This window comes from Melospiza georgiana, chromosome 16 (genome assembly GCF_028018845.1).
Source record: "Melospiza georgiana isolate bMelGeo1 chromosome 16, bMelGeo1.pri, whole genome shotgun sequence".
NCBI classification, from domain to species: Eukaryota; Metazoa; Chordata; class Aves; order Passeriformes; family Passerellidae; genus Melospiza; species Melospiza georgiana.
Genome location: NC_080445.1, coordinates 4358196 through 4374324, shown reverse-complemented (window position 1 = coordinate 4374324; position 16129 = coordinate 4358196). Strand labels below are relative to the sequence as shown.

The following is a 16129-nucleotide window of genomic DNA, read 5'->3' as shown; positions in this document are numbered from 1 at the left end:
TAAAGACTTCTGTTTAGCTACAGAAGTGTCAAACAAATCATTCCATCCTCACTGGAGGTCCTATCTGTGCTTTCCACTAAATCCAGACAGAAAAAGACCCAAACCACAGCTGATCCATTTTCTCCTGCCACCTACTCCAATTGAAACAGTTTCCCTCTTAAGGGAACATGAACATTCATACTTGCCATTGCCTAGCAGTACCTCTGATCTACTCTTGTGCAACAGCTCCCATTTCTTCAAGTCCAAAATATTCATTCTAACCTTACTCAAGTTAAAAAGTCTAAGGAAAAAAATATTGAAAAATGAAGCCTATCTCTTCAATCATCTCTGTTTAAGCCCAGTGGCTGCCAGCTATCTCCATCCCTTGCCTTTTCCTAGGTCTGTGCCTTTTTGGATTGCCTGCACTTGACAGCCTGTCAGTCCAATGCTAAAAGGAGATCATTTATCAGGCTCTACCATGGCATTCACAAGGATCAGAACTACAAGCAGAGATGCAACAGTGTAGAAATAAGTTCTTCCCTGAAATCCTTTCAGCCTCCACTCTAGTTGTTCTTCTGCAAAAGAACCCATGAGCATTTCAAAGGTACCAGAAGCAGCACAAGCTTCTCTCAGAAGACCCCAATCAGCTGTTGCTGGGGGTGAGCTGCACAAATTAGTTCTGAAAATTACCTTGCTTCCCATTTCAGAAACAAGAAGACATTACGAAATAACAGAAGTTCACTATTGATTTTGTTCCCCCAGAAGACTGAAAAAAAGTACCTGGTACTTTTCAGTGTAGAACACCCAGCTATTCCCTAACTTCCAAAAAGCAAAATGGGTGCTGTGTGCAACGCCTGCAGCTGTTCTTGTAACACTTATTCCAAAAGTGTAATTCTCCTGGGTGCTAAAGGTTTTATACAATATTCCATATTAAGATAATATTTTCATTTGATTCTCCTTCATCTTTTCTCTCTTTGACAGTTACATTATTACACCTCCCAAGGAAAAAAAATATTTATAAGCAGGACAACTCCACCCTTTCCTCTCAGTTCAACACCACAAGGCAAGATTCAGCCAGAGGTCAGTCACAGCACACCCTCAGCTGCTTCTTTCATTTCTATGTCTTTGCATGTTCCTCACCAAAAACCAGTGAGAAGAGTTCACCATATCTGCATTTGCCAAAAACCCACGATTTCTGCAATTGATGCAACACAGCTTATTACAGCTGCAAACCTTCCTGCGCTCTGATAATTATAAGCCCATGGCTGGGTGTCTAATTAAAGGAGGAATGAATTAATGAGTTTTACCAAAGGCTTTTGAGTCACCATTATAATTCTCACCCTTAATCGGCTGCAGGACACTCAAAGGACACCGTGAGCAGGATCAAGAGCAGAGAGGGGGGACGAGCCACCCGCAGCTGATGCTTCCCCCATCACGCTCCTCTCCAACACGTCACTGTCATTCAGACCCCGACTGCCAGATCAAACCCAGCAGGAAAACGCCCGGGCTTTTTTGGCCAGCTGAATACAAAAACGCTTCCTGAAGCCGCCACAAAGCTCTCGGCAGCCTTTGAATGCCGAGGGAGATGCGGGACAGGCTCGGCAGAGCGCTGACTCCGGCACTTCCATTCATCCGGCCCCAGCCCCCACAGTCACGGCTCAGTCCCAGGCTCCCGAGGAGGCAGAAATTGAAAACACGTTTTCATTGAAGCACAGCTTGAATTTCATGAATTCCATTACTGCCGACTTTCTCAGCATTTCCTGGAGTGAGTACTGTAAGGGCAGGGAGAAAGGGGATGGGGCGGGCCATAGGTAGGGCAGCAATCCTGTGTGCCCCCTCTGACCGTGCCAGCCCAAAAACGGACTGGGGACTCTTGCAGTGAGGATGCAACATAAACTATTCCTAAACTAAAGAAAATTAATATAGATGAACCACAAACTTAAGGAGGAAATAAAGTAACAAGCTGCCAAAGGCCTCGGAACAGCAACAGCTCCAGGCACAGCCCTGTGAGAAGCATCACAATTTCAGCAAGCATCTCTTTGGCAGACTGAGGCATTCTTAGCTCCTAGAGCAAGTGTCAAAATTACCAGTTTATCATCTACAGGAGCTCGAGCACACTGTTGAACTTCAGGAAAGCTCACCCCAGGGAAAAAGCGATTATGATCAGAGAAAACAGGTAGCACCGAGCAGTTTTTTTCCACATGTACACTTGTAACACAATCAACTTTGGAATTATTCAGGCGTGCTAATTAACACCCTATGGAAAGCTTTGATACCATTAGCAATACTTTTAATGGCTCTGTCACTGACACCATCTTCCCTTTCTCCCCATCCCCAGCCTGGGCCTTATCTCAAGGAGCATTACATCATCTCCTGCACCAAGGCCTCCTTGTAACAGACACTATTATGCAACTGAAGTGCCTCCATTTGGATTTTGGCGTTATTTTGAATTTCGGCCTTGAATAGAAGGCTTGTTGAAATTCCCTGCATGAACAGCAGCATTTTACAGCCTGAAAAGGGCGTCCGTGCACAGACACCAACACTGGCATAACAACGTGTCTGAATGTGTTACACATTTGTGAAACATCCATTCCCCACATTCCCTGTTCCCCTCGTCCAGGAATAAGTCCTGCATTGTTAGGGCTGATTAGCAATATCTTTTATCCCTAATTTCACACTACAAAGGGCTTTCATGCATATGCACGTGTGGCACCATTCTGAGCCATATCAGCCAGAAAAAGCATTTAGTGGTGACCGAGGAAATCAAAATCCGAGGGTGCAGCTCCAGTTGAAGTGAAGGTGAAGGGGAGTGTCAGCTCTTTCCCTGGATGGTTTCAATGCTGCTCTCACCATTGACCAAAAACCGCTCATTTGTTAAAATAATAACTAAAAAGAGAGCTGGCACTCATTACATCTGCTGAAGCAAGCAACCTGATAAGCATGTGAAAGCACACATTATTGCAAATGTTACCCTTATGTTCCCCAGTGCTTGGAGAAGGGAAAGGCACAAGCATCTGACTGAGTTACACCAACTGCTGTGGCCATGGATTGCACGCTAACCTACTTTTCTTTTTTCTTGCAAGAGAATAGCCTTGCAGCCTTAGCACACAAATGACTACTTTGCAAAAACGTGCACATTTGCAGCTTACCAAACCCTAAAGCTCACAATTACAAGATCAGACTCAAACACTCTAAGTGGCTCATTACGCAGAAATCTAAAAAAAAAAAAGAAGTTTGAAATGAAAGCTTTTGCAACATGAAAGTACTCTGTGTTTTGTTCTTTCCTAGTTTATTTAATACAAAAAAAAAATAGCATCAGCATGGCTTTGCCCCACAGCCACTATTCACCTATAGACCTCTTTGCCATACAGCAAAAATAATTTCTGGTTTGTGAATAAATGTAACCAATTCCCAGTTTTTCACTGCTGCAACACATCAGTCACCCCTTGAAATGGAGGAGAGGAGAGGATTTCTAACAGTGATGACTTTTTTGTTTTTTCAGACTGTCATATGAATGCATCCCCAGGACTAGAAGCCTTGCATGAACTTGATCCTCCTTGATTTTAGCTCATCTGTCTTGTTAATCATTGTCATCAGCTAAAACAAAGGACTGGTAGGATGACATACCCAGAAAGTGGAGCAGTCTTGACAAGAGAGGAGCAAAATTACTGGGCTTGGATACTACTACTACTACTACTATTATTATTATTATTACCACCACCTCCTGAGTATTATGAGTCTTAATGTCTTAAAAGTGAGAATTGAGGTTCAGTGCAGTAGGTAATCCTGATATATTCCCAAGTTTCTCAGGTCTCATCTGAATCTTAGAGCAAATAAATTCCCAGACATCGCATCCCTTCCCCCAGCTATGGGAATCACATTCAGCTGAACACAAGCCAAGTTCTCCTACTCACTCAAGGGGAATGGGAAATCTCACCATAACTGGTGGAGAAGTTACTACTGAAAATTAAAACAGGAACAAGAAGAGAACTGACAGTCACCAAGAGGTTAATGCAAACGAGGTGCTGACTCCCCTCCACCCTAAGAAAATGAAGAGTGAGCACCACCTTACTCACTGCTTGCTTGCAGCCACCCAAGCAAATTCCCCTGACATCAAAGCCTTGAAAGAATGACTCCAGGAGAAGCTTTGGCCATCACCACTGGCCCTTCACAGCCATCCTCACAGGCACAGGAGTGTCACACCAGGGTGACCATGCAAGCTCTGCCACAGCACAGCCACACAACACAAACACCACCAGCTCTGGACTTCACCCTTCCATCAGTGGGTGCTGCTGGGGGCAGGGGAACAGGAGAAATGGTGCAAAATTAGCCTTGTCCTGGAAGAAAAAGGGAAGGAAAAAACCAAACCAAATGAAATAGAAAGAAAACAGAAAAAAAAAGACAGAAATTCCAGGGGGTTGGAGAGTGCTTGTTCCTCTGACTGTCTGCTCTGCAGACACAGGGCAAAAAACCTGATGAGACACAGGCCCATTACTTTCCTCTCTCTTGTACTCAACGGACAGGTTTCTGTTTACAGGTTCCAAAATAAATATAATCCCAAAGTACAAGTAAGAGGTCAAGAAGGCTTGTGGTACAGCCCCTTAATCCACATTCAGAGCCTTGGGATTAAGTCAGAGAAAGCACCTGACTTCAGTGCCCTTAATCTCCAGAGCCATGCCTAATGGGATATGTTCTTCTGGGTGAGAATTTCTCACTTTCCCTAATAACCAAATGTAAAGAACACTAAAAATCCACATCAACATCTGCTTTAAGCACTGCTTGCTTCATTGGATCAACATTTAAACAAAGGCACTTTGTTAACCTGGAGACCACAGATGTTCCTCGGTTCAAGAAGGCATGAAGAGGAAAAGCACAAAAAGAGGCAAGACACGCTAAGACTGAAGTGAATTTGCTTACCCCTTTCTCCAGACTGCCAGAGATCAGGTTTTGCAGACCAGGAGTCAGATGGTGTTACACTCATGGGGATAAAAATGGAGCATTCTCAGCAAGACAAATGTTGTGTAGGTGCAGAAGCACCAGGGTGCCAGTGGCTGGCCACCACAACCAGACACGTTTTCAGCTCTGGTTCTGCCCTCCCAGCTGAGACCAGCATGGTGCCTTCAGGGCACCACATGCTCCATAAATGTGTCTTCAGGCTGGGAAGCTCACCAGGCTGGCACCAGCATCTTCTCTGTGCAGGATGAACAGTTTTGGGATCCCACCAGAGAAGTAAGCGAGCAGGGTTTACATCTTTGCACACTCACCTGCATCTCCTCACACTCACCGCCACAAGGTGTTTCACATTTTCTCCAAGACACCTTTTACCCCTGTGTACTCTGCTAAAACCACACCTTTAAAACAGTTGGTTTTTTTGACTAGAGCAGGGTAATTACAGCCAGTGTTTCCAGAACCTGCCAGTTCTCAGGAGAGCATCTGAAAACGTGGCAGCACAGCATGGGTCAGCAAAACAAAGCAAGGCTGCATACAGAAAGCTGGCAAAGGTGGAATTTTTTCCTCTCTGCACACCATATGCTGCTGCATGACTGGATGAATGGTCAACAGAACACATTTTATGTCTACCTTTGGTAAAAATCAGCCAAAAATAGCCTTGGTTCTACCTTTTGGTTATTCATTGTGGCGCTGCTCATCAGTAAAGGCTCCTCCAGATCAAAGAGAGAAGAGTCAGAGCACAGCACCAGTTTGCTGATGGGAGGCATTACTGCATGGTTACTCATGGAGCTGACACTGATGAGTAAAGGGAAGAGGGAATTTACCAGCAGCTCTTAAAAAAATAAAAACAACTTCAATTTCATCAGACAACATTGGATTCTACTAACAGGGGTCACTTAACCTCTCTGGAAATATGAGCAAACTGGTGCTACAGCAGGATAGCTGATCAGACCTTGGAAGGGGTCCAACTGTTCTTGAAAGAAAGAAACCTTCAGTCCAACCCCTTTAAAAAAGGCACATTACCCTCTGACTTTGAGCCAACTAGACAAAAACACGTCATCCAACTTGACTAATACACATGTTTCCAATTTACAGAAAGACTCTTGGTTTCAAAATTGAAATAAGATGCCAGTACAGTAGAGGAAGTTCTAAAACAATCTCTATAATCCAAGTTTTCTGGCAGTTTGGGCTCCATCATATTTCTCCAGCCAAGAAACACTTCCAAAGACGACGTTAGCTGTTGTGTGTGGGGAAACAGCCTCACAGAGCCAGAAAGTACCTGACAGAATTAATTCCTTGCTGAACCTTTGGCTATGGGTTCAAACACACATGCCTTGGATTAGAGTCTGTGTTGGGCTTACACAGCACCTTTCCCTGCTGGATCCCTTCTCAGCACACGTACAGAGGGAGAAAAAGAACATTACAGCACGAGAGCACTGACAGAGGCATGATAGGAAACTCCTGGGTGACAACACTGAAGAGAGCATCTCAAAGCCAAGGACTAGAGCATGTCCCTGCTCTTGTCACTGCTTCCTTCAGCACGACTCTGCATCTTAATGGGTGTGAATCAATCATCAGTCATCTTCCAAAGCACAAACAGCTGCCATTACACCTACTAACCAAGCATCTGCAGCTCTGACTGTACTGAGGAGGCACGAAGCCCTGCAAGGGATGAGTTTCAAAGATGCTGGAGAATTTTTCTTCATTCTGGCCTGACTCACACATAACCTTTGTGTTTACACAGGTTTGTGTCAACATCGCCAGTTTCCAGCAATGAAGAAAAAGCAGAAACTCCAAAGGGCTCCGTGGTTTGGCTTTTACAGCCTCTTTTCTCCTTCACTGTTCACAGGGCACTTCTGAGCCCACAGCCAGACTCCAGAGATAAAGTGCCATAGTCTCCTTTTCTGTCAGTGCACAGACACCCTGACTGGAGCAGATATCCCATTACCTGTTGTTGTGCTGCATTACAAAGCTATTCAGCTTTTCTATTCCTTTCCAGCACGTGACCTCCATGCTACTTCAAGGCTCTTAACCAACTCTACCCTGAGAAAGAAAGTGAATTCAATGCCACACAGCTAAGTCAGTCACTTACATTGCTAAATAAATTAAACCAGTGACAGCAGCAGTCTCAGGACCGTCTCACTGGGCCAACCAACTGAACTGGAAAGTGGACAGCACTGGCAAGATCATCATGATTTGGTCAGCAGCAAAAGGCAGGGAGACCTGAACTGGTGTTAGCATGATGCTGTCAGAAGGAACAGGAGCTCTGCTCCATTTTTACATTCCCTTCACTCTAGAATTTGTGACTCACTACACAATGAAAAGGCTTTGCAGAGCACTGCAGTATGACTCAGATGAGAATACAGCCAGAACAAAGCTGTTCATATCAAGATATTTTCAACCCCAATGATTCATGGGAGGATTAGGAAAAGAACTGGTCTGATAAGATCCTCTGTAGGGAGGACTATGGAGCAAGTCCTGCAAGTGGCACACGAAGGCAGCTCTGACAGGACTCTCCAGCATGCCAAACCCCTGCAGAAGAAGGACCACAACCCCAGCTCAGTCTACATGGAGATTCACCTCAATTCCTCCAGAAAAAGAAAACAACTGGTTGCACTGCTTGTAGTGGCAGAAGCAGAGCATCTGAAGGACATCAGGATACACATACATTTTTAAACAATCTAGTCCAGAGGGGAAGGATCTGTTCTGCTCCTCCACACTCACACACACACTGGTCTAACCTAATGCAACAAGATATGCTGTGGGAGAAGATAAAGAGTAAAGTAATACCAGAGAGAGAGAGTGTTTTAGAGGCTGGCTCAGGTGAAGAAGGTATGCAGCCAAAACCTGCAGCTGCACTGATCTCAGCCCTTGGCAGCAGCACTGCCATGAGCACTTCTCATGCTCTCAGACAAAAGGAGGAAGCCCCAGAAGGTTGGTCCACAATGGCTGCAGCCTTGAGACAGCCCAGCACACAGCAGGCATCCCTGCTGCCCTGGCCAAGGGACCCCTTGGGACAGAACAGCAGAAGCAGCCACTGCATCCACATCCTGCTGGACATCCCCCATCACCCAGGGTCCCAGCAGACTTAACAAAGGCCTAGACTTCAAAGAGTGGCAGCATGTGCTTATCTGCCCTCCCTCTGAGAGGTTTCAGGGCACAATGGCTGGGCTGCTGCTGCAGGGGAAGAGCAGCTTGGCATTACCCTAATCCTGCTAGGCAGAGGTGCAAAGCCTCTCCAGGCAGCAGCCTCCTCACCTGCAGCAGCACGTGGCACTGCAACAAGTGACAGGACAACATGCAAACTGCATTCCACTTCTGGCTGCAGTGGGATGTTCAGCTGATGCACAATTTCAAAGCCCATCACAAAACAGGAGTACAACAAACAGGTGGGTATTTACTAAAAGGTGACTGAAGAAAAGAGTTTTTTTATAAGGAAAGTGCTGCTTTCCTGTGGTCACAGGTTGGGAAATCTTTTCTAGAGAAGCAGTGGAGAATCAGAAAGGGTACATTGCTTCCTTCCTCAAAACACGTCAGAATGGGACTGTACACTGAGCCCAGCTGTGTGGCTATTTATGACAACAGTCCAGCTCCCAGATGAACAGGAGCCATGCAGTTTAGCAAAGGCAATTCTTCCTCACAGGTAGGGACACCCTGCCCTTACCTGTGCCCATAAACTTCCTCTAGCATCCCCCCCACTGACCTCTCCTCAGCCCCTGGGGAAATCAAATGCAGTGTGCTTTTTAATAGTTCATACTTAAGAATCAGAGTATCAATCACTAATGGAATAGAAAACAAAAACATACACAATTTGCGCCAGTGAGACCTACAAAGTAAAGATAAATAAGGCAAAGTTAAAATTAAAAAATGGACTTCCTAATTTTGAGGATGTATATGATCTCACATGTTAAATACAAAAGGTTCCTAAAGATAAGGAAAGACAATGCCAGCACAGGCTGCACGCAGAGCAAGAGTTGCAAATCCATTAAAAAAATCTAAAATTCAAACCAAAAGGCCTTCAGAAGCATTTAAAAGCACAAGAGAGCATTTATCATTACAGTTCCCAGTGCTGGATTAAGTTTCCCTGGTTCACTGCATTAGAATTAATCTATGTGCCTACGAACTCCAGAGCCAACTTGCAGAGCCTCAGCAGCAGCGTGGTTATATAACCACAGCTCTGACAGCACAGGCTGCAGTGCTGCTGGAGCCTGCCTGCTACCCCTCACCAACACCACAACCAGCAAAGCTGCTGCTGCTCAAACCACTCTCCTGGTGACAGACGCCTCAGTAATGCAGACATTGGAGTTCGGATTTGATAAAATGTTTTCTTGAGAGCTGATGTTAAGGCTTAAAAGGCCATCGACTGCTGTGCAAGAAGTCCTCAATGCCATCAAGGGAGGGGAGGCAGCTACACAGGAGGAGAGCAGCAGAAGGCTTTAAGTGGGAATATGATTACTGTAGAAAAATTATCTGACAAACAAACACAACCCCAGATTATTGCTAGGAATGCTTTTAAGCAATTTAAGTGAAAACTGGTACATCTGCTGTCTATTCAAAAGGTCACCAAGTGCTTATTTCATGATAACACACTCCCAAGAAGATCTTTCAATGAACTCTTAACTTCTGATCTCCAGGATTGCATATCCCTTATTTTGAAGGCAGCTACCCTCTGAGGTCATGGAAATACAGTTCAGCTGCTGTGCAGCGTTACATCTGCATGTGGCCATCTTGAACTCTGCTAAGCCAAGGGAACTAAAACAAATTAACAAATTGAAGCCTCAAAATACAAAGTTAGCTCAAAAGTCCCTTTGATTTGCTGGTATAAAGATATTTCTTTGTATCTACCCACGGCTCTTTAAATACATCTCTCACATTTTGCTCTAGCTTCAGTCCTCAGATCTGTTCATCTGTTTAGAACAAAAAGCCAAAACATACTGCTTCCTAAAGTATTTCTAATACCTTCTACTCCTAGAATAAACAAGAACTGCTTAGATGCTTTAGCCTTGATGCCTGTGTGCATGATAGCAGGCTGTGTATATAGGACACTGCAAGTATGTTCAGAAAAGCAAAATGGTGTTTTCAAAACCAGAGACCGTGGCAAAACGAGGCAGCAGAGTCACTGCAGCTCTGTTCCAAGATGACAGCAGAGAACACAGATGTTGGAGCACACAGATTCACTCCACAATCATTTTAATTACATGCCCAGCCAACCAAGCACAGGATACAGGCTAAGCGGCATTTAAAAAAAAAAAAAAAAAAAAAAAAAAAAAAAGAGCTGAACACAAGTATTCTGCGAGCATCCTCCTGTGCACTTGATGCTAACGCCACTCTCGTGCATTAAGTCATCTGTTTTCCAGCAGGCAGGCAGACGGTTTGGAAAGGCACTGCTGGCCTCGCTGCAGGGCTGGCAGCATCAAAGGGGATGGTCAGTGCAGGCTGCACAGGAATGGCATAGAGGGGATGGATGGTCAGAGGAGCCTGCACAGGACTGGCACAATCAGAGGGGATGGATAGTCAGTGCAGGACTGGCACAGCCAGAGGGGATGGATGGATGGATGGTCAGCAGAGCCCGCACAGGACTGGCACAACCAAAGGGGATGAATGGTCAGCAGAGCCCGCACAGGACCGGCACAGCCCATGGTGGCTGCGGGCAGCCCCGGGGCTCCAGGCCGGGACGGTGCCTTTGCCCGAGCAGCGCTGGGAGCCGGCCGGGCCAGCCCTGGCTCCTGCCCCGCTCCAGGGGTCGCTGAGCGATGCGGGTCAGCGGGCACGCGGTGGCATCGGGTCGAAGGTTGAGCTCACTGATTCTGGAGTGCTTTTCCAACCTCAGTGATTCTATCAATCTATAATTTCAGCTTCTGCCAAGAAGAACCCGCGCTCCGGGCAGGCTGGGGGCAGCTCGGCGTGGTGACCTCCCGCCCCAGCCCCGCCTGGCCCGGCCCTGCGGGGGCACCTGCTCCGGGAGCAGCGGGGACACGGCACCCTCGGCCACCCACCCGGGCAGCCCCAGCGGGGGCCGCACGCCCCCTTCTCCTCCTCCTCCTCCTCCGCCTCCGGGCGGGCCGAGCCCCCGCTCCCGCCGCTCCTCACGGCCGGGGGCGCGCACCCCGCACCCCGCGCGGCCCCGGGCAGACCCACCTGCTGGTACTCGGCGTCGTGCGGTCGGAAGTCGGCGGCGGTGAGCTCCCAGCGCAGGCTGAGGTGCGGCAGGCGGTGCAGCAGGCTCACCCACCAGGGCGGCGAGTAGCTCACGCCCGCCATGCCCGCGCCTGCCTCACCCCGAGCCGCCGGCCATGGAGCGCCGCCCGCCTCACCCGCACCGCGGCCGCCGGCCCCGCATGGCCGAGCGTCCCCCCCGCCCGCTGCCGTCCCTCCGCCCGCTCCCGCTCCCTCTTTGTTCGCCCAGAGGCTCCGCCGCCCGCGCCCGGCGCCGCCCGCCCGCTCCCATTGGCGCCGCCGCCGCCGCCCCGCCCCGGCCCGGCCCCCGCCGCTCCCCCGGGACCGGGAGTCGCTGCCGGGCCCCGAGCCCCCGGCGCTGCGTTTGCGTCCCGGTGCCGTGAACCTCACACGGCCCTGCGGGTCTAACAGCGGGAGGAGCGGATTGGGTTCAGCTTAAAAGCCAGCGGAGTAAAAGCAGTTTGTGCCGGAGCAAGTGGTAAAGGTGGGCATAAAGTCATTTATTGTTAGCGCCTCTCCAGTACATCTCAATGCCCGTCCAAGATCCAGAGGCAGCAAGTTTGTCCCTCCCGAATTCACAGTTGTTGGAGGCAGAATGTCATCCAGCACTCCCTTGGCTGGGCACACGCATGGCAATGACAGCACAGGTGAACATTTAGGAGACACCTCCCACTGTGTGACAGCACGACGGGGAAAAATAATAAAATAATAATTTGAACTAAGTCTTGGAATCTCTCAGAATACCTCAAAAAATGTGCAGATCTGGCACTTGAGGACATGGTTTAGTAGCAAACATGGTCACGGTGGTGGGTTGATGGTTGGACTTGGTGATCTTGGAGGTTTTTCCCAACACAATGTCTCTGTGACTATGGGGTGCTGGGCACAGGGCCACATGTTAACCCCTTAAAGCAAATAAACACAAAGAACATTCTGCTGATGTTCTGACAACTTCAATAGCTTTTGACTAGGATGGGATTTTCATATGAGTATTATCAACACAGCTAAAAAGAAATCTTATCACTCACAAATAGCATTAAGACACATGTCAGAGGGTTTAGAGCCACGTGCTGTGTGCACAAGTACAAGATATACAAGGGTACAAGATAGAAGACCTCAACTCCCTTCAGCTTTCTCCAAGAAAAGGATTTATTTTTCTGCAGAAAGACAGCTGAACATCAGCCATTTTTTTTTCCTTATTATTTTAATTTTTTCCACAGTGCCAGCAAGGATGGATGGAAGAAGGAATTCTTTCAAGGGCCAATGGTCCAACTGGAGGTCCAGTCTCCAGTTCTAACAACCCAAAGGCAAGGAGCAGAGAGACCTCGCTGGGAGCAAGAGATCTCTGCCTAAGCCCCTTCTGACACAGAGTTTATGCAATTTGGTACTAAAACACTCAAGGCTGGAATCTGTCCTGCAGATGTAACCACAACCACGGGTCTCTGGATGGACACAAAACGCTACCAGGCTGCAGGTCCCAGCACCTCTGTCAGCATGTGATGGACAGGGGAGAGAAGCTGCAGCCAGGACACCACACTGAGATCCTGTTTGACAGGGCTGATGTAAATCAAACTGCACAGAAAGTTTTGGAATCAATGACAGGAAAAGCTGGATGCTGTTCCATGGGGGTGGGTGTTTGAGGCACTCTGTGGGGCTGGGGGTGAGTGGGAAAGGGAGCAGGGCTGTGTGCATGCCTCCCCTCAGCCTCCTGCTGCTGAGACAACTGGATTAAATTAGAGCAGAATGAGGACTGGGGATTACAGAGAAACAGAGGCATCAACAGTTTTCATTTCTCCCCCACAATTATTTATAATGATATGGGAAAATGAAGAGCAGAATGGATTCAGCAAACGAGGAATAAGAGACAAACCACAGGATCCAGCACTAGCCAGACTTTCCATGGCATTCCAGACTGTTGTGCCACATCACAAAGAAATATCTACAATTCTTGGATGTCTAGCATCTCTCATTCAATCCTATCCAGGTAACTCTTGAGTACATGACCAGACAGTTATCAAGGCTCTCATGTTTAGATTATATCAGCCTTTTTTTTCCTTCCCACACAAATAAGTACACTCTCTTTTGCCAAAGCCAAATGAACAAACGAGACACTGTCATGACATCCCAGGAATAAAATCTAACAGTAAATCACCCTTGCATGAAAAGCAGTTCTACAGTCAAGCAAAGCAAACTGCAAATGTCAGCTTGTTCACTGGTAATCCTGCTGAAAAGTGACCCAAAGAGCAGTATTAGTGTTTGCTAACTTGCTCTGACAGTGGCTTTGCTAAAGAATCAATGGACAAAATAGGCAGATGAGAAGTGTTCCTCATTAAAGACAGCAAAGATAAAAAGACTAGTTTAAATCTCCAAAATAAGGCAGCCAGGGCTGTCCTCCATCCTCTTGAGACCACCAGGCTTCTACAGAAGCCTTCCAAGAAATGCAGCATTTTTCACTCTTCACAAGCTTCTGATTGCAGACATCCCTGCTGCTGAAGTGGCACTGGCAATGAGAGCACCTTTTAAACCAGCAATCTCCTAGCCCTGGCTTTTCTGATTCACTATGAAATGAAATAATTCAGCTTTTAATATAATGTGGAGCAAGGAGCCTTCCCCTTTCTGTCAAACCTAATGTGTGCCACAAAAGGTTTTAGCTAACAATATAGATTAAAAAAAAAAAAAAAATGGCAGGTTTGCACTCCAAGTGCCAGCAGATGGATGAGTTACCCTCTTGAGACAGGGACTAAATTACAGATGGTCATGGGGAGGTCAGGGAGAGAACCGTGCCTGGCACTCAGCTGCCACTGCCGGGCCACACCTCTGACTCTGCTGCTCCATAAACTCTGCCCTTGCAGCCAGCCGTGCCTCCTTCCCGCTGAGCTCAGCTCTGCCTCCATTAAAACTACCCTGCCTCTCCTCCCAGGGCTTCCTCTCTAATTTTCTGCTCAAAGTCAAAGGAAATAACAAAGCCAGGGCCCCCAGCCATCGCTGCTCCCTCCATGACAGCTCTGTCTCCAGCCTTGCTCTCCCAGCAAAGCCAGGGATCTTCCCAGCTGACTTCTCCTCCCAGCTTGAAGGACTTCCCCTGAGTGGAGGCATCTGCAGGCAGGAACATATATTTGGGTTTTCAAGCCTTTCCTCTGACATCCTGCCAGGGACTTTCAGGTTTACACAAAGAATAGCCACTACCATGGCCAGCAAAAAAAAGCTTTCAGCCAACTCAAAGAAATAATAATAGGTTAATTCTTTCATTTCCAGTCCTGAGGCAATATTCTCTCTCTTTCTCATGTTTTACTGGTCTTTTTAAACTGAGTTCTAGGGAAATGGGTGGAAGATGTGGAAATCCTATTGCAAAAGCACCTGCCCGCTCTTTTCCCCAGAGAGCCACACAGAGAACATTCTATTATTTAGTTAATTGCAAAGAAACAATTACAAAGGAACTTGGCAAACTCTCTCTAATCACAGCAAGACCCACTGCAGTCCAGTAAGTTCAGCAAATTAGCAAATAAGTGAACATAAAAAGGAAAGGATAACACAGCTCAAATTGCACTTTGTTCGTTTGTTTTGTCACTCTTCGTTTCTATTTAATTATTTAAGGTATTTCTTCATAACATTCTGGTACATTTTGTATAATAATGAAGGTTTACTAGCATGGAAATGCAATACGTGGCTATTAAATATCTACCAAGAGAGGGAAGAAAACTGCCAGTTCTCTGAGTAGATTATAAGAGCCTGTTCAGGAAAAATTTCCAGGTTAGATAAATAGAAGGTTCTGCCACAATTTGTATAAGTTCCAAATAAGGATTATTGCTCAATAATGGCAATGCAAAGCAATGTTTGTTCAGAACGTTGTAACTTGTACTACAGGCACTCATGGTCAATCTCATTTATTAAAAGCTCTTCTAATTTTCCATGCATATACCTAGAGGCCATTCCAGCCTTTTTTTACAGCAGCACTGTAACCAAGTGACAGATTTTACAGGATTCCATCCCAAAAGTCAGAGCCCAGCAGAGACTTCCAAGCTGTGTTACATTGCTGAGGCTCAGGCTCTGCTCTGCAGAGCTGATGGGCTGAGGAGGGGACAGGAAAGGCATCCAGGTGTTGGATTGTCTGGCTGATGGCAATGGACAGGATGTCCCTCCTGTCCTCCCTGCTTCTTCCCACATCATTTTGAGCAGCAAGGTTTTATGACACCTCCATTCACACTGCCAGCAATAGAAGCCCTAGAGGAGCTCATGTGGTACCCAGTGTAATGTTTGTGAGGCAAAAGCCTCTCCAAGAGAGGGGAGCTGGGACAGCTTGAGCCACACCTTGGGCTGGGACACTGGTTCAGACACAGCTCTGTGAGGGGAACACCACAAACATGTCCTGGAGAGCAGGGGGAGTCCAGATGCTCAGGTTTGAAAAGGGAAGTTGGGGGGGCCAGGCAGGGAGGGGCAAGGGGAGCAGGGTGCAACTTCATCAGTGAATCAGAGCAGAGTGAATTCCTGAGAACACAGCAACCCTCACTGCTCAGGGCCCTTCCTTGAGCACCACACGTAACCAAAGTGCCAAACACACACCAAAACCAGGCCAGGCACTGGGAAGGGATGTCAGGGCTGCCTCCACCAGCACAGCAGCACTCCAGAAAACAGAGGAACTCATGCAACACCTGACCACCAACCATGCCTGGAAATCCTTCCCTACAAACCTGGAGTATAACATGGAAATTTTGCTCTTTGCCCATTGAATGAAACTTTTTTTCTCCCCTTAAAAAGTTTGTATGAGGAAAGCAATTCATTAGCTGACAAACCTACCACAGAGATGCTGCAAAGCTTGCAAGAGTCAAGGGCATTCCAACTTCATCTGCAGACAAATTATGGCTTAATATAACTAAGTGTGAATGTTTAATTGCTTTCAACTGAATTCAAGACCAGTCTGCTCCAAGAAATAATACCAAATTTTTCCATTCATGCCTCATGGATTACCTCTGGTGTTTAAGATTTAAAACTGAAATTTCTCATAAGAAATCCAGAGAATATGCCAGTA

At 47.0% G+C, this 16129-nt stretch overlaps 1 protein-coding gene across 2 annotated transcripts in view; it reads right to left on the bottom strand.

Annotated features, from left to right (window-relative positions):
* TTYH3 (tweety family member 3) overlaps positions 1-11207 on the bottom strand; it is a 75005-nt gene extending 63798 nt beyond the window's left edge. For both annotated transcript variants that reach the window (XM_058035173.1, XM_058035174.1), the window contains exon 1: positions 11068-11207. In XM_058035173.1, coding sequence (XP_057891156.1) covers positions 11068-11190 — 123 coding nt within the window. In that variant the 5' untranslated portion in view covers positions 11191-11207. The remainder of the gene's footprint in view (positions 1-11067) is intronic.
* Positions 11208-16129: the final 4922 nt, after the last annotated feature.